Raw genomic sequence first — 23,319 nt, 5'->3', positions numbered from 1 at the left:
CTTGTATCTATTGGTAGTTAGGTGTGTTGTGAGAATGGGTGTTTTCACATTAGGCTGAAATGGGCGCATAATATACATGGTTTTCGGTTCCTGAGGGCTGATTTGCTGGATAAATCTGCAAGTTCAAAAAAAGCCCCCATGATTTAACTGTGCAGCGGAAGGACATCTAGAACACATCAACCAGCCAAACAATATGTGTTATTAACTACCCATTGCTTCTCTGAACTGCTTTAAATAGACAATCTTTGTGCTGCCAAACATGCTTAGAACATACCATCCTCACTACAATACTGATCCATAGACCACTGTAATGAATCCTTCGGGGTCCTCACAGAATCCCTGCCTTAAGTCTGCTCCCAGGTGGCCAGGGTAAGGCAGCCACTACCTGATCCTAACCCTCGGGTGGTATTAGCCGGTTGGATCACCTGGGAGGAGATGCCACCAAGGGAATAGGATGAATCTGTTAGGAAGGACGCAGTATTCATCCTTTTCTGAGGGTGAGGTTTCTCGAATACTGGAATACCTAATGGCTTTTTGTCATAGTAAGGCTCACCTTCCCAAAATTACCCAAATTGTCAATTCTAAAAACCCTTATGGTAAACATGGGAATGATACATGTAAGGATCAAGGAACCAATAACACCATGTCTGATCATTCTAATTCCACCTTAGGTTTGAATTATAAAACCAAGAGTCAACTATTCATTCCTTTGAAAACGTTTCCTGAAGGTACATTTTATACTACAAGAAGTATCCGTTCTCTGAACGGGTTCTGTTGACCACCATAACACTGATCCTGTAGGTCGCTGTTCCAATTCGCTTATCGCTTGAGGTGCTTTACTCCCATAAGTAAAGTGCACTGAGAATGGGCGTGTGTGGCTGGCTGACATACCCCGCAGCAGACGTTCAGGGGAGGCAAGAGTTAGTGTGCTGCTGCATACTGGGACCATCTGTGCTCTCTCCCCACCTGTCGCCTCACCCTGGTGTGGTGCAGTTCATTGCGGGTGCATTGCGATGCAAATATCTCCGAACCGTGCATCCTAGGTCCTGGACCTTGAGTTTTGTTCCTCGTGTCGGCACCGGTACTTTTACAACCACATTGATGTTTTACAGATTTCAGGCAATCGTCTCATGTGTGAAGGTGCTGAAATCCAGGGAAAGGGGTCGGGTGTCCAAATGTCACATAGGTATTACTGTCCGGAGGGTCCTAACAGGTAACTATTCACAGTTTGGTACAGATTGGTGAAACGTTGTGGAATTGTATAATGAAAAACGCTTTGCCAAGCCACAAACCCACAAACAAATGTGGAATTGTGCTGAAATCCGGGGAATGGGTTGGGATATCCAAATGTCATGTAGCCAATAAAGCCTGGAGGAACAACACTTCACCACAAATCCCACCACAAACTAATGTTTACTTTTATACATATAGACTCAGTGGGAATTAAATAATGTTAAAAGTTACAAGAACATTAGGCACTTCAAGTCCCATAATACACTAGGTACTGGGATGAGGAAGAGGGGTTGAGAGGTGCAGAACTGTAGTGTGCAGTCTAGATTTTCTAATGGCCCACACCTGAGCAGGACTTTTAAACATTTAAAACCCCCTCAAGTTCAGGCCATTAAGAAGAAGGAGAAGCAGTGAAAGCAGCAGAAACAGGAGGAACGAGACTGAGCCGCGGCTGTAGTGGAAGGACCCTCTGGACATTACTGGCAACATGACATTTGTACACTGTGAGGAACTCATGGTGACAACAAGTAAGACAGACACAAGTGATTGCAGTTCAAGGGTGTTCATTGAACAATGACTTCTGTATGCAGGTTGGAAAAAATGCCTATTCTAAACCTAAATTTAAGATGCGAGCAAGCGTTGACCATCAAATGAAAAATAAGGCAGTCCTAGTGGAGCATCAATAATAAAAGGGCCTATACTAAAAAATCTATTGCAAAACCTCACTACTAATACAAAATGGGTGTGGGATAATTCTCAAGGAAAGAAAGAAGTGTTCTCAAATAATATGATATTATGCAGGTTCCTGGGTCTCCCTTCCCCACGTTTTGGACACTGGGAAAGATGGGATCTTGGAGCACAGTACATTCTCGAGCTTCTCCAGCACGAGACAACAGTTCCAATGGCTGCTCTCAGGACACACTCTTGAGCTTTCAGCTATCAGGGCTGTCGATGGACAAGTCTCGTTTCACTTTAAAGTCTCTTGCCTTCGAGGTACTGATGTGTTCAAATACCAAAATGAAAGTTCCTTTAACAAATGAAAAGCTTGTTTCCAATGTTCGCTCAGCGATAGGTTCACCCTTGGGTCCCCCCCTTCTGGGCACTGACCCTTCTCAATTGTTTATCACAGTTTCACACAGGGCGATGGCTTCACCCCTGGGTCCCCCTCTTCTGGGAGCTGACCCTTCTTGTATCGTATTCCACAATCTTAATGCCTTTTTAAACAGTTCCAAACACACTGTTTCTTGGGACTTTAGACTTTGTCCCTCTTGGGATTTGCTTCCCTTGTTTCTTCTCACTGCAGGATTTACTTCCTTTTCTTTTGCTTAGTTTGTAGATGAAAGTCTTTCGATTGTACAGGGATTTTACTAGACCTCCTATATGACCACTTTGACCTCTTCCAGCGACTCTCCTACGGCCTTCTGGTACCCGCAGGTTCGCTCAGATGGGGATTGACCAGAGTCTCTTGAATTAGCACCCATGTGGTGCCGGTTTTCCCACTGCAGCTGGCCTCCCTCTAACACTTTTACAGTTCTTTACACAGTTCCTTAAACTTGGTTAAAAACTTGCCACTTTGCGCTTTTTATTCAGCACAGCCCGGTTCTTATCGATTCTCCCCTCGACTCACCGGCTGTGAGGAACCACTTGGCTTTTGGCTTTCCTGGAGTCAAGGCCGGTCCCACGGGCGTGAGAGCTTCCCTCGGTCCTGCTTATTGACATAAGCTTACCCCATGTACCATTGACATCTGCTGCAAGACACTTGTACTATTGTTTGCAGTCTCAGGCTCTCTTCCATGAAGGTTCTGCGGGTCTACGATGAAAAGGGCAAGGTCACTTCTTTCCTCGCCACCCTCTCAATTCCTTCCGCTTTTCTCCTTCTCTTGAACTACTGCGCCTGATTGTCCGTCTCGTCGTGCTGTCTCCCATGCTCGTACTGTGCTCTCCGACTCCACCTTTTATCCCTGTGGGGAAGGGAAAGGGCCATCCGGTGTGTGCGATTCTGATCAATTGCCTGACTTTGCCTGAACCTTTTATTGGGACATGTCAGGTAAACAGCTCTGGTGTTAGTCCGCTGTCCTTTGTGTTGTGCGAAAGTGTTCGTGTTGGAAAAGGGAGAGGCAGTGGTTTAGAATGTCCTACGTGAGAGGAGGGGGAAAAGGTGCCAAAGGAAGGGGACTACCATGTTTCACCCGTCGGTGTCCAACTCCCACCACTGAGGATCCCCCATCTAGGCGATCCTCCCTCACTGGTCCACCCCCAGGAACTGGATCCAATAGCGACGGCCGTGTCCTGGCCACCTGGATGATAGATCCCCGGGGACTAGCGGGTGAGACACCTTCAGGTTTCTCACAACACCCCACCCTGTTCCCGGATTTCAGCACAAATTTTAATATTTTTGTGGGTTTGTGGCTTGGCAAAAGGGAACGATAACTAATATTGAATACCAAACTGAATAAACACTTCATGGGCAGAGCTATGACCGGATGACGAATTAATGTCAAATTGCCTATTTGAAAGTCACGTATGAAATAAGAGAGCAAGTGTGAAAGAGCCCAAAGAGCATGACAGAAAGGTGGGGAACAAATAAAACCACTGCATAGTGAACTTTATGCTTGAATATAGTGTGGCAAGGCCAAAGACTGGCAAAGGAAATGTCACACATTGTGGCAAAGCCAAGAGGCTGACAAGGAGAAGCCAAGTGAGTGTGAACATTCACACAGGGGCAAATACAGAAGAACCTGTGTGGGCAAAAGAGCCTAGTGTTCCTGGTTGCATATCCTGTAATGGGTGGACCGTGTGGTCGAATAACTGCGTTTAGACCATGGAACCCCCAATTGTGAAAGCCAAAGACATTGTTGAAGTAAATCAAGCAGGAGTAATTTGATTAAACAGTTAATCCAACCGAGAAAGGGGGTCAAGTTGAATTGGAGTTGTTCTGAACATTGAGTGACTGGGACTAAGTATAAGTTGGCAGGCTGAAGTCTTGGGGAAGGGGAACATGAGACTTACTGAATGTTGGTGCTGTCATGAGGACGGGGACCTCAAGACCCTTTTTGTTGAAACTGTGCCATCTTGAACTTGGGGAAGGGAACCCTGAAGATTTGTGGCACTGTTTTGAACTTGGGGAAGGGAACCCCAAGGATTTGTGGAACTGTCTTAAACATGGGGAATGTAATTCCAAGACTTTTGGAGAACTTTCTTGAACTAGCGGTAAGGGGAGCTGAAAAGCAAGCTAGGAGCTGGATGAAGCTCAGAACTTTATTTCGATCACTATTTCTGTTGTTGCTGATTGTTGCTGACATCCCTACACATTGTTTAGCTTTAGTTGTGAGCGCAAGGATAGGTTTTGGACACAGACAGATTTTTAAATTGAACTTTCTGAGTCAGACTTTCCTTAGTTTCATTCAGGTAGGGAAATCCCACCTTAGATTAGGGCAATTTAGGCCTTCACCCATCCTGCCATTTGTGTTAATAAAACAATTCAGTTTAAACTTTGAATCTGTTGTCTGTGTCTTACTTCATGTTGCCTGACCATTATACTTCATTAAGTGTTTTAGCACATGCAAGCACATACAAGGCAGGCAATAGAAAACATATTTGTGTAAACTCCCATGTACTATTGCTCTCAGCGCATTCAGGCCTTTCGCCTTTGCAGTTTTATATATTTTGTCCCACTTATTTGTTTACGTGGATCCTATGTTGATTGCTTTCCCTGTGGTATTTTTTGTAGCCTGCTTGGCTGTCTGTAGACTTCGATAACTGGCGGGACTGGGCTGGCGAGGAAGAAGGAGAGATGGCCCAGGCCGAAGAGTATATGGATGTGAGTACGGGCTAAACCACATTTAAGCTTTCTTTCTACTTGTTACTCTTTTTAGTTTTTGCTCATAAGCAGTGCTTTAGCGCCACCTGTTATTAGACAAAAAGTAATAGTATGAGGCGGGTGAGAGGAGGACGGCATTCAAGGTTGCATACAAATTTGTGGTGCTTTGACCATGTTACTCTCATCCATGCTCATCCAGTCAGCTTAACACAGTATACAAGGTATGACCACACCTGTACATCAGCAATGGAAAGGCAGCAGTCACATGCTGGCAAGCTCCACACAACCTACAGATTGTTTAACGCCATAGAGAAACTATTCCAATGGAAAATTGCAACTCTGAACAATGAAGAATGGAAAAGCTTTGAATTATTCACAACAACTAGCAATTGCTCTAGGCGACCTTCTACGCCCTTGTTTTCAGCTTTCTGTACATGCAATCCTTTTGTTTCCCAGTATGGTTGCAGGAAATTGATTTTGGCAGTTTACCTGTACTTCACAGAGGATATACATCGCAGTAGCCTATGCCACTTGATGAGCAGGAAGGAAATCATCACAGAACATTTCTGTACTGCCTACACCAAACTTTATAAGGGACAAAGCTGGGGAAAAAACCTTTATAAGCTTTAGACACAACCGTACTCCAATAAAGACACTCAAGTCATTCGTTTATTTATTTATTTTAATTCTTATAAAGCGCCACACGCCCGTGGGCCTCGGGGTGCACAGAAAAACAAGAGCAAAAACAGACAACAGACAAGGGCAAAGGAGTCAGAGATCAGACAGCTGGGGTCGAAAGAACAGACTCAGTTCAGCCTGGGTTAAGGTTGAACAGGTACGTTTTTATTTCCTTCTTAAAAAGTGCCAAATTATCAGCCAGATGTATGTGACCAGGCAGTAGGTTCCCTCGCAGAGGAGCCTGAGCGCCAAAGGAGGTCCCTCCAAAGCACACCAGCTTGTATCTGGGCTGGATGAATGCTACACGGTCAGTGAGATATGCAGGGCAAGTGTTTGAGTGACATTTGAAGGCCAGAGTCAGGATCTTATGTGTGACCCTGTATTGTATTGGCAACTAATGAAGTGCCCTCCTGGCGTCTGAGACGTGCGCATATTTGGACAGGCAGTTAATGACACAAACTGCATCAAGGACACTCTTTAAGTGAAAGCCTTAAGTGCCTAAAAAGGAAACAGAGAATTCATTGTCATGGCTTCTCTGGTTGGCCCCATCCTGCCAACACAATCCCTCCACCGATCTGTGGCCAGGTCAATTTGGTGCCTCAAACAGCTCTCAGAGGTGGTGGGCTTTATAATTATTTATTTATATTTTTATGTGCAGGGAAGAACAATACTCTTTTGATCACAAAAGAATGTACAATTGATAGAAATTAGATTTGATTGGAAACAGTGAGCTCTTACAATCGGGTGAGTCTGAGATATTCTGATAGGTTGTGGTGGGGAGTAAATTAAACAGTCATCGGGGACAATACATGGCTGGTGTGCAGAATCTCGACTATTCGTCCCTTCTCAGAGAGGAGCCACCCCCTTTATGGTCGGGCGGTGAGCTTGCTAAGCAAGACCCTCCCGAGTGGTCTGGGAAAGTGCAACCTCAGTGAGGTTTGAGGTTGACTCCCCTCTAGGGGATAAGGACTTCCATTCCTGTAAGGAACTTCCCGTCCAGAATACATTGTCTGTCTACATGGGAATTGGAAAGACTGTTACTTCGGCTTTGGATTCTCCAAACAGTGACATTTTTCTAATCTCTTTGGCATCAGGTAATGCTGAATCTCGCCTGAACTCCACAGTCAAAAAGGAGCAACACACCCCTTTTGTTTGTGATAATGTACATAAAACTCTTAAAATGGAGGAGAGAGAATCCTATGCAGAGGCGAGCCTCTGGCGGAAGGATGTCCTGGAGGGGCAAAGCCACGCTAGACTGTGCAGCCGGCGGTAGCGTGGGAAGCGAACTGATTGCTAACAAGATGCCGGAAAGGTGGTGTCCTAGACAGCAATGATGCCGAAATCGAGAGAGAAATGGAAACGGTGAAGAGACGGCCTTGCCTGCTGGCATGGCCACACCGAAGCCATGGTGGACCTGGGGCCCATTAACAGGCACTGAGACCAGACCGTAGTGGAGAGATCGAATTCCCAATCACTGGATGAGAAGTGCATCAGAAAAATGGGTTACAGTTGCTAGGAAAACCTGAATGCTTGAAACAGACCTATGCCCAACCAAGGCCCCACTAAAGGAAGCCAATCCAGAGGGCAAAAGGGCTTTGTGGAGCCGTGTAAAGAGAGACATAAATATCCAAGGTTGGGAAAGCCAAAACGGTTACGGGAGTCAGGAAATCCCAAATGGGCAGACGCACAACATAGGCCCTGCCGAAACAGGTCTAATTGAGAAAGAAAGGGCTTTGGGGAGCCCAGGAAAACCAAGAGATAGTGGCCCTCTCCCTTTCTTCCCATGTCTTGTGTAATATATCTAACACGTCTTTGGGCTCTCTTCCATATAATAATTCAAATTCAAACTCCTATGGATGACTGAGGAGTTTTCCAGATATCAAATAGGGCCCACAGTATCATAATGTCCCAGTTTTTCCTGTCTGCTTCTACTAATTTCTTTAGAACATGTTTCAAGGTTTGGTTAAATCTCTCCGCCAACCCATCTGTCTTGGGATGGTAAATGGAGGTACGTAAGGTCTTAATCTGAAGAATATCTTTCACCTCGGCCATGAGTTTACTCATAAAAGTGGACCCTTGGTCGGTTTCTTTCATAAACCCAGTTCTAGAGAAGAATGGGAGCAAGTGCTTCACAATCTGTTGTGATGTGTTATTTCTTAGTGGGACGGCCTCAGGGTAACGGGTTGCATAGTCCAGAATGGCTAATATATATTTGTTGCCTAATTTTTAGGTTTCTAGTAGTACAATTATATCCATCCCTATTCTAGAAAAGGGACCCTCTATAATAGATAAAGGTTGTGAGGGAATCGGAGGAGGTATCCGGGTACTAGTTTTCTAACATAAGGCATAGGTGTTCACAAAGTTCTTTATAGCCGCATTAGTTCCTGGCCAACGATTTGGGCTTGGGTTTTTGCAGTTCCCAAATGGCCCCAGTTAGGTGTGCATGAGCCAATTCTAATACAATATTTTGTATGGCTTTTGTGAATTACAATTTGGGTTCTGGGTCTACCTGATGAATCTACATCGCCCCTATATAATAGCCCAGTTTTCAGTGAAAATAAAATGGTCAGTTTTTTGCTCTTCCTTCTTTCTCATTCACTACCTATTTAAAGGGTTCTGCTAATAATGATCATTAGGTTGTGCAAAAGTCAAGTCGGGAATAATCTCTTCCTTTCTCTCGATGTTGATTTTTACCTCAGGATCGCGATCTGCCTCCCCCAAACCCAGAGTTCCTCTCCCAGTTTATTCACTGATCTTAACTTCTTTTGGTTTAGAAAACATGGCTTTCTCCAATATCCCTTGAGCAATCCTTTCTCCAGCTGTAACTTGTTATGCTTTCTTTCCGTTATTCTGTATCAGTATTTTGACATCTCCTCTGTAATCAGGGTCAATTACTCATGTGAATATGTCTAAGCCATAGCGCCAGGCTAGGCCTGACTTAGAGGCAAGTTGGATATACATCTCCTTGGGAGGAATACGAATCAAGTCAGTGGGAATCAAGGCCCTGTCTCCTGGTTGAATTAATTCCAATCTGCTACTATATATATATATATATCAAAGCCTATAGACTGTTCAGTGACTATAATAGGAGTGGAGGCTCTTTTGCTAAGTTTCTCAAATTTAAGGGATCCCCAATTTGTGTCAATTGACTCCGATCCCACATCTGACACCATATGTGAAGGGTCAGAAATATGAGGTGGACAACATTGTGAAGATTATTCAAAAGATGCCATTTTATTAACAGAAAAAGGTTGGATGAACGCTTCACTTTCCCTATCCTGATGAGGATTTCCCTGCCTAAAATAAACTAAAGGAAACACTCTAACAAAATGCTTCTGTCCCTCACATTTGTACATACAACAACTCAATAAGGTAACACATGGCAAATGAAATATATAACAGATTCACAATCAAACATTCATCTCCCCTTATAATCTGGTTGAATTCCCCTTCCCCAGATTCAAGAAGGATTTTGTTCAACAGTTCCAAAAGGTAATGAAATCCTGTCTTGTAACAAAGATCTAATTCAGTTTGGTATGTTCCAACCTGACAACAAACGTTCCAACACAGTTCTGTTGGGTACAACTTGACTTTAACCAATAATTCAACAGTATTTTTCCTTCTTCCACTTGTGACAAAATGCTTAGAGTAACTTCTTCTCTTCAAGCAAGAATTCTCCCATAGCTAATTAGGATCAACAGAAATTGTCTTGGGGATAATACTTCTGCAACAAGTCATAAAACACTTATTTTAGCAATTGTATATGATTCTGCAGCAATTCACACAATACTTGCTTCAACAATGTCAGGACGATTCATTAACAACTCATAAAACATTGTTGTGGTTCTACTACTTCTTCTTGTAGATTTTCAACCACACCACAGTACTTCAGTGAGTTCCACCTGGTCCACTCCCCTGACAGGTCTACTACCACAAAGTCCACTGCTCTGGTGTAATCTCCTGCCAGAACAGAGAAAACTACTACAAAGTCTTCTGATCTGGCGTACTCTCCTGCCAGGCCAAAATAAACAACTAACTGCAAGTACTTCCATGGTAAAGGTTAACTTCCAACAAATTAGCAATGCCTCTTGCTTCACATCATAAAGTTCAGGAATGTCTTCAGGAACAACAATAACCACACTGGTGATGTGTGTTAGACACTTGTGATTGCCACACACAATGCAGGTTATGCCCCCCTCTCTATCAGAAGGGCAGCCTCCCTGCCACTCTCGTTTCCCCACTTCTGCTTTAACCAAATGCTGATGTTTCCCTCTTTCTTTTGCACCTCTTTGGTTTTGTTAATGTGGGTATAAGCCAACTACTTTTCTGATCTTCTTTATGTATGCGCAATATGTTTTAGAAACATTGAGGTTCTTATTTGCCCCTTCTTGAATTTGGCAATGGTTGTTCTCTTGTTAAAGTTCTATTTTGGCTTTCACAATAGTTGTTCGAATTGGTTTCTCGCTTTATTGCCCCTGCTTGTTTTTGGCCTCTAATGCAACCCACATACATACAATTACACCCTTCTGGTCTGCTGAGTACGCTCTTATTATTCCCTTGCTCTTTTTATAGACAGCTTAGTTTACAAAATAATGATTAGTCGGCTGTAGGTCACTTTAGTATTCAAAAATTATGTTTCCGTTTGTATCTCACTCTGTATTACTTCAAAGGTTTAGTCACCCAGTCTAAGCAAACGAGCAGTCATGGAGTGCTCTGGGGTCACAATCCCTTAGTGAACTCACCAGCTTTGGCGTGCATGTCCATTCGCCTTGCGGCTTCCAGGTCCTCTGCTGCTGCTTTACTTCGCGGCCCGGAATGCTCTGCTTCCTGGCTTCCTGCAGCCCTGTCAGTCAATGGAGGAGCTCTTCTTGCTCCCACGGCTCACCGGTGCTCGCCTGCCGCCGGAGCCCAACTGACACAGTGGATAGCTTTGAAATGCTGCACTTTCCACTGTGCTACCTCTGCATTCATGGTTTGGAACAGCAAAGACCTTCTCAGGACCGACATCCACTCGATGTTCTACGATGGTCCCAGCTTCTCTGCTCTGCTTCTGCTGCCAAGTGGAGGTATTGCAACTAATCCACCTTCTACTACTGCTCTCCTCCATGGCCTGCACCTGAGGGGGCCTTTTATGTCTTCCAGTCTCCCTCAAGTGTGGGCCATTACCACTAATAGGTTGCACTTTGCAGTCTTGGGCATCTGTCGCCCTCTTCTTCGTCCCAGTACTTTCGAAATTGTGGGACTTGAAGTCCACAACATACAAATCAGTGTTTCTAACAGCTCTCATGTTACAGTATTTACGAAGGCATCATGAAGTAAGACACAGACAACAGATTAACCTTTCCTAAAATCAAGAATTTATTTCTTATTTGCCAGGTTGGAGTAAGGCCTAACCTGCCCTATGCTATGGTGGGATTTCTCTACCTAAAGAAACTAAGGAAGGTCTGTGTTCTTGAGTTGAACTTAAAGGTATGTCTGTGTCCAAACCTTATACTTGCCCTTACAACTAAAGATATAGAATGTGTAAGGATGTCAGCAACCAAAGAAACAGTGTCCAAAATAAAGTTCTGCGCTTCTTCTAGCTCCTTGGCTTGTGTTACAGCCCCTTCCCCAAGTTCAAAACAGTTCCACACAAAAGACCTCAGGGTTCCCTTCCCCAAGTTCAACTTAGTTTTAAAAGGTCTCGGGGTTCCCTTCCCCAAGTTCAACACAGTCTCAATAGGTCTCGGGGTTCTCTTCCCCAAGCTCAACATAGTTCCAAAAAGTCGCGGGGTTCCCTTCCTAAGAAGGCAACTATTTTACCTTCAAAATCACAGTCAGTTCTCTTGGCTTTCAATAAGTATTCCAAACCAACTTTGCAACCATTCAGGCTTTTCAATAGTTCACTTAGCTTGCTCTTTTCTTGACTTACTTTAATATTTGACAGGCACAAAAACTTCAATATCTTAACTTTTCTTGGTTCACTCCAAGTAGATGTTACTCGGTCTAGGTGCAGTTGTCGGACAACACAGTCCACCCACTACAGGTCACGTAACCGACAACCCTTGGCACCTTTTTACATTCACTTGTTCTCATTAGACATCCTTGCCAACACAGGCTCCCTCTATGAACCTGTGTCTATTGTCCACTTGCAGTTCTTTTTCTCCTTGGTAGTTTTCTTCCCTCTGCCACAAAGTGACTTTCACACCATTCACTTCCTGGTGGTGTTCTCCTTCTCCCAACCTTGCTTTCACACTTCACAATAGTGCTTATCACTTGCTTTTAACTTGCTCTTAGCACTTGCTTCCCAGGTCCTTGTCACTGGCTTTCATTTGGTTCAGGCTTTCACATTTTCCAACATTGCTTTTAACTTGCTTTCACTGTATTTGAAATTGCGCAAAACTTACATTTCACTCGTGCGATACTTTCATGTACTTTACCTAACTTTTCTTTAGTTCAGTATTCAATAAGGCATTAAATGCTTTGCAGCTCGTTCAGTTTTCACAAATCTTTACTTCGGACTCCCGACCATTTTTCCATAGGTCTGTATCTGATCGGCATCTCCTTGTGCCCAAACCCAGCCCCTGGAGTGCTCTGGCGTGACTTTCCCTCTCTGCCACTCACCAGTATCCTGCAGCTTCCCGGGTGCTTTTGGCTTTCTCCTCTGGGAGATTTATTGAGCATCGTTTGCATTTTCCAAACCTTCTTGCTGCTTCTGGCGGCTCTCTGGAGTCTTCCCTGTTCCCCATCTCCAGTGGGGGACACAAGGCAATGTGTCCTGCAGGGCTCCTGACCTTCTCACAGCCTGCCCGGGATGGGGTGTCTCTCTCACTCTCCTGCAGCGCTCAGCTCGCTGCCGCGTATTTCTCCCCAAGCGGGTTCCTCCGTCCTGACGGGACTCCCTTCCTTATATACAGCTGTAGCCTTTCAAATGGCTACAAGTGTGAGTCCTTTGCCTGACCCCAATTAGTGGGACATGTTTCACCAGGGTAGTGGTGTTTTACAGTGCTCTTCTTCGTCTCAATGTACCAGAGTGTTGTGCACAGATACAAGTGTGCATTGCTCCTAGTTGCCTCTTCTTTGTCCCAGTCTTTAAGATATATGAATGTGGGACCATGTGTGTGTGCAAAAGAGGGGCAGACTGAAAATAACCTACAAAGGTAGGGGGAGGGCAGGGTGTATTCTCATAAGGGAAAGGGGGATACCATGCCTCTTCTGAAGACATCCTCTCCCCTCTCTCCAAGGCCCCTCCACCCAGGCGATCCTCCCTCACATATCCACCCCCACGGTAAGGATCCAAAAGTGATGGCCTTTCTCTGGCCACCTCAGAAGAGGATCCAAGTGGAGTAGATGGGAGGATGACCTCATGTTCCTCACATATGCCATCAAAAGAGTAGGGTCTCGGGTTGAAGTACCAAAAGGGGTTTTCCCATTCTCCCTGACCTGCTTCCCCCTAGGAGATCCTCCCACAGAACACCATCCCTAGGATCAGGATCAGGAAGCTTCTGCCTTTCCCTGACCACATGTGGGGTCCCAGGCCGGGATCTGTGGGGGAAGCATACCTGATTCATCACACCTCCTTCTGCACCCTTACAAACACCTCCTCTCATGCACACACAGAAATGTGAGCAAATGACCAGATGACAAGTATGCTTCCAAGTCTTTGCATCATTACCGTTTCCACACCACCTTTACCGTGTATGTTTTTATTGCGCAGACATTTGTTGTGCTTCATACTTGCTCTTGTGGGGCTTGTGTAGGGTCAGAAATTAGAGTCAGGCACAAAGTTGTAAGATTTTCATTCTCAAACGTCTTTATTAAAACAAAAAGGTTGGATAAAGGCCTCTCTGTCCCTATCCTAAAGAGTGTTTCCCTATCTAGGAAACTAAAACTAAAGATCAGTCTGTGTCAAGTCGTCAAACTTATAAACTGTCCTTGTGTCCAAAATATACTAATCTGATTCCTTGCACTAAAAAGGAACAACTAAGGGTACAAGGAAAATGTCCCTGGCTTCTATTTGGCAAAAGTGAATAAAAGCAAGTACATACATCCAACAGAAAATAGTCTTTTCCAAGGAAAAGCCCTTGGCTCCAGAGAGTGGTCCACTTCCTCAAGATATTTCAGGATGGCAAAAAGTATTTTTCCAAATAACAGTTTCTCAAGGGTGGCAAAAGTGCCTCTTTAAAGGGCAGTTCCTCAAGTATGGCAAAAGTGTATTTTCTTTACAACAATTCCTTTGGCTCTTTAAGTTTAGTTAAAAAAAGGTTATTATATAATCCATATGTTTCTTAACTTTCAGTTCTTCTTTGGCTTCCTTGGAACTGGATTCACAAAAAGAAATCTTATTCAAATGAGCAATTCCATAATACAACTTTAAAGGGTCCCATGGTATACTTTCCTGCCAGGAATCCCTTCATAGACTCTTCAGATCCCCCTGGTATACTCTCCTGCAAGGTGTCTTTCCACCATCTGGACCTCCCATGCACACACACCCCCAGGTTTACAGAGGAAGGCCACAATAGGCAGGGACCCTCCACTAGAAGTCAAGGGAGAGACCCATTACCTTCCTAACCAAACCATCTTTAACCCTAGGGCGGGGGGGAACACACCACCACGACCCATGTCCACATAGCGCTAGACTTCTACAGAAGATAATTACCACACCGCAACATACCTGCGAATAGGATGCCAAACAATATCAAAGTACAAAGGATGCTCATAGATGCCGACCATAGAAACTTAAGCAAAGAGGTAAGGGAAAAAAACCCTGCTAACCCAATACTAAAACCTAATTTTTCTGCAAACTCTTCTCCTACAGAAACTCAGATGACCACATCTCTGTGTAGCAAACCACACATACTTCACCACACTGCAACAACATACAAACAACACATAACCATGCACAATAGCACATGGGAATCGCTCAGACTCGAAAATCGCACCTAAGCTCAGCGAACAGTGCAAACTGAACTGAAGCTGCCACCAGAACATCATATCTCACTTTCCTATTCCCACTGCACCCTACTAACCGCTCCCACAGCCTCCCTGTTTCACACCGTCCTTTTTCAGATCCGCCAGAGTGCCAGGGGACCACTCCGGTGGTGATAGTGCGCGGTACAAGTAACCTTTAACATTAACATTAACAATGGTTTATAACTTTAAATGTTCAGCTGGATTGCTTGGTATACTCCCCTGCCGCGAATCCGTTTATGGGGTTTTGCTGATCCCCTGGTATACTCCTCTGCTAGGTATCCCTCCTCTCCAAATGTCCACTGCCTGATGTCTTCCTTTCACCAGGACTTCTTAGTAGTTATACTTTCTTTTAACACAACACAGTTATATCACTTCACTGTGTTTCTAGTTGTTGGCTTGGTGTAATTCTTGTTCCAACTTCACATCATTGATATCTTACTCCAATTTTCCCTACATTAACATTTCATACATGTGGGCTTGTTTAAATCTTGCTTTTGTGCTTTATCTGGTCGGTACTCAAACACTCTTGTTTCATGTACTTGTTTAAATGTCTGTTGGTATGCCCGGGGTCCCCAATGGCTCTAGGTAGACTCACCAGTTACTCGTAGCATCTCCGACCCGTGGCACATCTTTGCAAGGAATATACTTCCCTGTGAAGGCTTCCTTCACACTGCAGAACTTCCACCAGCATCTGCTGCACCCAAGTGCATGTTTGACGGCTTTGTCCGTGCTCTGGACAGAGGAACGCTGCTTTTCTGCACAACCGTATTCCCGGCAACCCTGCTACTGCTGCCAGAGCTCCGGCAGTCCTCCACAGGTGCCTGCTGTATTTTTCCACCTTTCGCACCAAGCAGGTAAGTAATTCTTGTGGATGCAAGCTGCAGTTTTGAAGTGCCGCTAATCGCCTCCGGCACAGTCCACTGTCGTTTTGCCTCCTTCTCCGACTCTGTCACCACGTTCTCTGGCTCTCATTCCTTCTTGAATCCGGACATCACTTTTAAATGTCCCGCCGACTCGAGCTTTACAAAAACTAGTCTGCATATTCAACTTTGAGTCACTTTCACTTTGCATTAACTCCTTTCTCCTCTTCCTCGTCCCAGTACCTGAGGCTTTATGGTAGTTAAAGTCCCTAGAAATCATGGGATTTATAAAATTATGTGGGTTAGGAGTTTTTCTTAGAAAAACATCAAAAACAGAAGATGTTATCTATGTGTTGTGTGTATTTGAAGTATGAATGAAATTTTGTCTAGAATGATTTAAAGGAAGGACTTTTTGAGTTCTACAATGGGGAAGATTTGTATGTTGACAACAAGTCATTAAGAACTTGAGATTTTCTTCCTCAGACAGGGAAGAATAGAGCATCTCTCCTAAAGGGGTCACCAACTTCCCCTGGCAGCCGCCTCCTCCCACATGACCCTCCCTCCTAATACCACCCCCAGGGTCAGGATCAGGTAGCGGTTTCCCTCCCTTGGCCATGCAGGAGGAGTTCATCACCGGGGAATCATTGATGACTCCACCAGATTTATCTCAGGCTTTTCCCTCGCACCATTCCTTAAATTCGAAGGGGGGTTCCCCCTTATCACCCACACCCCTCTGCCAACCTCTTCTCTTGAAGCCCTACCCTTCACCCAATCTGTCGCATCGCCTGCTCCCACCCCACTAACCTTTCTTTCTGCCTCGCATACTTTCCTCCTCCCATAATTTGCCTTTCCTAACTGTTTCCACTGCTCTTTCCTTGCTCCTGCCTGCCTTTTCCTCACCCTCTTCCCACCCCAGACACACCAGAGCTCAGGCTGATGACATGTGTGACGAATCCCTTGATGCCACCACTTCTCCCCTGGAGGGGGACTCGTCCCATCGGGCCAGGGAGGTGAGGCCGCTCTTCGATAGTGGGGTTCGTACTCGACAGGAGGATCCCATGGGAGGGGACCCACTCTGCAGGAGAAGGGAAGACTATCAAAGGAGAACGCGGTATGTCAACCACTATGCTGACCTGCGTTATTCATCACACAACACAGATAGGGCCCAAGCAGCCCCACCTTCAATGTCTCCTCTTTCTCCTGTTAGCTACTTCATGCATAGCAACCCTGTCTATCAGATAGACAATATGTTGACACAGAAGGGAGAGGTTAGTAAGGGAGTACATGGCTCCACAAGTGCTGACACAAAGAAGAGCAGGGCAATGAAGAGCCCTCCGCAGCACCGAGACAAACATACTAGCTATCTGAGATTCAAAAGCCGACTTACAATAAAAAATGACGAAGGACTTTCATCAGGGTCAGTCCTGTCCCAGAGGGGCATCGAACTGGAAAGCAAAGCTGCACAGAGAGGACACGCCTGGAGAAGGAAGTCAGCTTCCGAAAAGGCAGATGTGAGCCTAAACTCACCTGAAGCCTAGGAAACTTGATGTTCGGTGTCAGGAAGGAAGCCAAATTAGTGGTCCAGGTGAGACCCGATGTGCGGGGAGAAACCAGCATGGCGGACCCACCGAAAGACGAGAGCAGACCACGGTAGCCAAGGGAAAGCCAGAGAAGCTTGTAGGTGTTGCCAAGGACCAGAACCCTCATGGACCAAGTTAGAGGGTACGCAGAGGTGGACCGGGAAGGCGCTAGGGAACCCCTAGACGCTGTGGTCGGTTGGAAGTCCAGAATCATCTTCCTTGTACCAGTGGGATCGAGCAGAGACATGAAACAGAGACATACTCGGTGAGAGAGTACCCCAAGGAAACCAGAAGACAATTGTCTGGGACCCACATGTTGAGAGAATTGGAGAATTGTACATGCGAGGCAATGCCTGACAGGATAGTGAACCGGGCCTGATTAAGAGACATTATAGGCCTGAGAAGGGTGTCTGGGACCCATATAATGAGAAGAGAATACCAAGTGAAGAGAGAGTGATATCCGTTGGCAAAAGTCAGAAGAAAACAGAAGGAAAAAAAGAGAAATAGCCTTTAGTTAGTTAAAGTCAAGGGAAGACCAGGGGAAGAGAGAAATATATTTTGGCAAAAGTCAAGAGAAGGCCAGAGGAGGAAAGATATATCCTCTAGTAAAAATCCAGATATCATCACGATTATTGAAAGAGAGCCTAAGAAAGGCCAGGGTAAGGGAGGCATTTCCCCACCTTTGTTAAACAGTACAAAGTCACCTGAGAAGGCCTGGGGAAGGGAGCACCTCCCCCCACCCCCTCATCTGTGTGAAACTATACAGAAAAGCCTAGTGAGGGCCAGTAGAGGAGGATATTCCCCCATTATTCACAAACTGCCCAAGGCCATCCAGAAGGAGGGAGCCACCCTTCTGGAATCAGGGTGTCGCCTATTCTATAATTTTCTTTTGCAGTGTAAGGGACAGAAAAAGGTTTGAGATGTTGAACAGTGGACTACTTGATTTCGACGGACGTTCCGAGATCATTCTTAGTTTTGTTTGAGGCAGGCAAGCCCCTCTTAGTTGTAGGGATAGGGTTTTTTCTTTTTTTTCTGTTAAAGTTTATGCCAACAAGTATGCCACCTTTGTGTCCCGCATCTTATTCTACACCCTTAAACATGGCACATACCCACGTAGCAAATCTGGTGAGGTAAACACCCATTGCAGCGTGGATGGGACAGTAAACGGCAAATACAGAATTTTTTTTTTTTTTTTTTGCATTTGTTAAGCGCACTTGCAGCCCATGAGGCATCGAGGCGCTGTTACAGAGGAAACACAGATTAAGATTAGGTTTTTTCTTTGTCTTAGTTACGTATTTATAACGCGCTTAAACACTCGGAGGTTTCTAAGCTCGAACCAGTTGTTGCTTTGTGTCGTCTTGCTTCCAAGACGCGCACGCTGCCGCTGTGCTATCCTCCATGGTATTTGGTTTGGCCAAACAGGATGCCACTAGGAAATATATCTGTAATTAGTCTGCATAAACCTTATCAGGCACTGACCATTTGCTCTGGAGGTGCTGGGGACGGTGAATTTCAGTCAGTAGGAAAAATAGGTGATGTGGTATCTTCGAGCTTTCATTGGTCACAAAAGGGATGTATATCCAGAGGATTGTTAGACCATGTTCTTAGGATCTAAAATAGAATTAAAGCAGACACTAACTTCACATGATGGGGTGGACTTCAGGGGGGCACTTGTTTCAAGAAAGGAAATCACCACCATTTTCCGTTCTTGTGGTATTTATTTACCACGGTTTGATTGCCGGCTGGTTGGCCAGTGTCGAGTTGAAAGGTAGGTGAGTTGGCATGTTTTAGCAGTTGGAGAGTGAAGATGTTAGTAGTTAATACATTTTACAATATGCAAAGCAAACATTTTTGATCAAACTAAATAGCGGATTTAAGTAGAAAAACGTCACTAGATTCAGAATACTATTTATGTTACATTATATTATTAGTGGGACAATCAATCCATCAATATGATTTATTTCGTTAAGAAATTTGCATAAAATCATGTACAATCTTGACAACAGAAAAGAATTCAAGTTTCTTGAGTCATTCAAATGTCAGTTAGTGGATTTGCCAGTCTGGGCTGGGTTTCATCCCAAACAAAATACAGACGACAGAGTTGGAGTGGGCACTACCCTGGCTAGGTATTAAATTTAAACAAAGTAAAATGAATTGGTGATAGCCAGCAAACCACCCTTGCACATGAATGGGGACAAGTGACTTAAGCAAAAAAGGACTGTGGAGCCAGTTCCACAGTGATGGCTGCAATAGTTAGAACAAATTGACATTCAATTATATGGAAAACATTAAAGTATAATACATAACGCAATATGTGAACAAGCTATAGGGAAATGGTTTAATGAACAATCAGGCAGACAACCATAGCCAATGCGTTTTAGACCTTGCAGGGTCCTTCATCGGGACAATGTCTGGCCCACCCTTGAACTTATATACATCATGCCTTCTTGCAAATCATGGTGAAGGAGACCGATTAATGTGGTAATGCAGGAAACCTTGCTGTAGTAGTCAGCACGACATGTGACGAGGACTCTCAGAACTTCACAAATGAGGTGCCAATTATCGCAAGAACTGGAGTTTTAACCAAAACAATCAATTTAGGTCCAGCCCAGGAAATTCCCTTTTGATCTCTATGAGAAGACTTGACATCTTCTCTAGAGAACAGGACTGGTTAGCTGGGAACCAGTGCTTCACAGACTTTGGGATATGAACTAACAAAAATGCCATTGAATCTTTGTACAACCAGTTTATGTAAAACTTGATGTGCATGTGTGAGGGAGGTTGAACCTATTTCGCATCACATCTACAAAAAAAGGTTCCAGAAAAATGGGTACTCTTCATAAATAGAGGGTTTTAAGTAGACCCCCTTGATCATGGTGGTTGTCATCAAGTCACAAGTGTGTTCTTGTGTAACACAAATTCCCTCTTCTAATTGGCAAAGGCTTCTCTCACAACACACTCTCTGTGACGTCATGTACAGATGGTGCTGGACTCACCCGCCATCTAAGGGCGAGTGCATTGCCTAAGCAGATGTATTGACGTTCATTCATCATGAATTCAAAGAAATACCTCTTATCAGGACACCGGATTACATTGTGAATTGGGAGTGTACTGCACGCGCCATTTTGGGGGTGAAAAGTAATTCCCATCCTCAATGGCATTATTTGTACATTTCAGAAAGAAAATTAAAACAAAATGGAGAACCCTGGTTACATTCGAGGCCAGGCACTAACTAATAGCTGCCGTTTTTGTAAAAATGATCTCCATCCACCAAAAGAGACCTTAAGACATCTGATTATGCTCTGCTCAGCCACCAGCGCCATCAGACAACAATATCTATCACGAATGGCAGGCTTTGACATCTTGGCCGAGGAGGACACATGGTGGTGATGGTTGATAGGAGGCGAGAAAACTGAATGGCAAATTGCAATGGCCAAAATGATAGAACACATCGAGAACAATCTACTAAATGACAAAAGTGGTCACTAAATAGTTAAATATTCTCAAAACCCAATGCATTCAGTTGGACCCTGCCACTATTGTCAAAGCCCTGTCAAAGCCTTTTTCTGTCTTGTTGGCCTGATGAAATGCTCAAGCAACAATGTATTGTAAAATCTTATTTTGATTAAACAATAAAAAAAAAAACTAAAAAAAAAGAAACCTGGTTTTTACACCTGGAAGCATTGTCATGCTGAACATACATGTATATGGTTGGTAAGGAAAGGAAAGCCTGGTTAGGCAAAACGTACATACAAAAAGGGCAACAAAGGATGGGGAGTTGTGAACAGGGGTCTGGGGGTGGAATGCCACATTAATGAAATTCGAAAAGAGAAATAATCTTTAAAAAAAGGCAACATTTGCTCATTTTGGGGAAGTGGGGGTAAAGGGCGTTTCCCAATTCTGACATACAGCTGTATGTTTTTAGGAGAGTAAACATATACTTTAGTTCTGAAACATATATCATTTTTTGGTAATCTTTTCTTCTTAGCAATTCCTTCAAGTGAAAAGATGCATGTGTACCATTGACCTGACTATACCTGTGAAGCTTTGCAGGGGGAGCGGCGTGGGCAGGCTTCCTGTGTGCTCCCCTTTTCTTGTTTTTTGATTGGAGTATTGTGTTTGTGGGCAGTATTTGTCTCTTTCTAGCAAGTACACCTGGCTTGTAAGCCACCTATGTATAGTGCTACCTATCATATACATGTGGGGAGTTTGTATTGTACATGCATGGACCTCAAACATTAAGTTGCATATGTATTACAAATATAATAAAAGTGTCTTTTAAAGCTCAGGTTAACTAGTTGGACAAAGTTCAACAAGCTAAAGGGCAGCTGCCCATTTTATGTTAGTCTGGGATCTGGCGCCTTTGGAAAGACAATTCTACTTTGGGTGTGTGTGTATATACACATGGTTGTTGTAACTAATGTTTAATGAGTTCCAAGAACCAAGTGTACTTACCTGTGCAAACAGGCATCACGCAACACTGTTTATTTTCCGTGGCTCAGAATGGGTGGGAATCCATGCGCTTGGCATACTCTTTTCTACAGTGAAACATCAAAGATAAACTAAAGGCACCCACTATGTGCTTTGTGTGCATAACAATATCAGTAAGCCAATGACACACAAAAACAAAAAAACTTGATAGCACTGCATAATGAGGCGCTATGCGCCTTAGTGTCGGCCCAACCCTGCAGGTAACGACCCGCCACCCAAGGTAAGGGCCCCAGCGCATTGTGGGTCACTTAACGAGAGTGGTGGGCCATTACCTACAGGGTCGGCCCGCCACAGAGGGGAATATCGCCATTAGCACCCGTGTAGTTTGCTACACAGGTGCTAACTTTTTTTTTTTATGGAAAATACTTTACCAACATGGCCGCAAGGGAATAGGGGGAGAGGAAGGTGGCCAAACGGTGCAGAGACACGAGGTGCAGATGCTGTCGCCTCAGCAATCAGGTAAGTGGGTATGAGGGAGGGTGAAAAAAAAAGCATGGTTGTTGGGGGAAGATGGCGGGTATGGGAACCGGCCTAGAGGCGGCTTGGACCGCGGGCTAACACTAGCAGTGTTAGTCTACGTTCCGTACCACCTGATTGGCTGGCTCCACTGCCGAGGGTACTAATGCAGGATAGACGAAATGAAAGGACGTGTCCCACCTGCCAGAAATACACACAACAATTACAATCTGTTTTCGTGTGGAGCACTGTGGCATTCTGAATTCTTCCTCGAGCTTCCAAGCGCTATATTAACAGGTGTTATTTATTACCCGGTCCAATGATATACAATTTGTCAACTTCAGAAAGGGAAGGGTTGAACCATGCTGCTGGCACGAACCTGTGATGGCAGATTGCACACAGACCTTTGAGGTTAGCTCGTAACTCACAGAGCTAATTTACCAGCATGGAGTTTCTTCATGACATGGTGGGTCTTAAAAAAATCAGCACATATCAAATGTTACCCAGCCAAAACTTTTGGGGTACAGAAACATGCCAGACTGAGAACTAAGACTATGGTGTGCAGTCGGGTAAAGTGCCCTCTTAATTTTCTGCACTCAGTTGGAACAGACATGGCGGAGTGTGTGAGCACTCGAGTGCCAGGGTTCATGGAGGAGAGCCCGAGCAGGGATGGTTGAGCGAATTTAGAAACAGGAGAGATATGTCTTCCAATTCCAAATCTTCGCTCTGAGTTTGGCTTCGTCGGTCTAGCAAAATAGAGCTCTCAGTAAATGTACCCTCTATGACCCTGGCGGCGCTCACCATTAATTGGACAACCCGTCCAGCGAATGTTCACAGACTTTTTTGTCACAGAAAATCGTAGTTTTTAAAAAAAAAATTTTAATTCTTTTTTATATACAGCCAGGAGCAATGCTATTTTGATCACAAAAAGAACGTACAATAGATAAGATTTGACGGGAAACTGTGAGCTTCTTACAATGGGGTGAGTTAGTGTGACATTCTAACCAGATTGTGGGGGGGAGTAAATGGAACAGCCTCCGCGGACAATCCATGGGTGGACATACAGCGTTAAAGGACAACCGACAGACATTTTGAAATGCTGGTTGGCGGTACTGTAATTCTGGCGTGTAGTGCTGTAGTTTGCCTGGAATCCACCGACCCCTCCTTGGGAGAGCTGTATGCAGTTTTAGAGCTGGTCCTTTCATCTTTCAGTGGATAAGAGAAGGTAAATTAGTGCCATCGTTGGGAGACA

The 23,319-nt window shown here is 44.5% G+C and overlaps 1 protein-coding gene across 1 annotated transcript in view; it reads left to right on the top strand.

The window, feature by feature from the left end:
• Positions 1 to 23,319, top strand: part of AARSD1 (alanyl-tRNA synthetase domain containing 1) — a 441,451-nt gene that overhangs the window by 74,592 nt on the left and 343,540 nt on the right. The window contains exon 5 of the mRNA XM_069634186.1: positions 4,961 to 5,050. Coding sequence (XP_069490287.1) covers positions 4,961 to 5,050 — 90 coding nt within the window. The remainder of the gene's footprint in view (positions 1 to 4,960; positions 5,051 to 23,319) is intronic.

This window comes from Ambystoma mexicanum, chromosome 13, assembly GCF_040938575.1.
Source record: "Ambystoma mexicanum isolate Mex_15411 chromosome 13, UKY_AmexF1_1, whole genome shotgun sequence".
Lineage (NCBI taxonomy): Eukaryota > Metazoa > Chordata > Amphibia > Caudata > Ambystomatidae > Ambystoma > Ambystoma mexicanum.
Note: the sequence above shows the minus strand (reverse complement) of the source record. Positions and strands in the feature narration are given on the sequence as shown.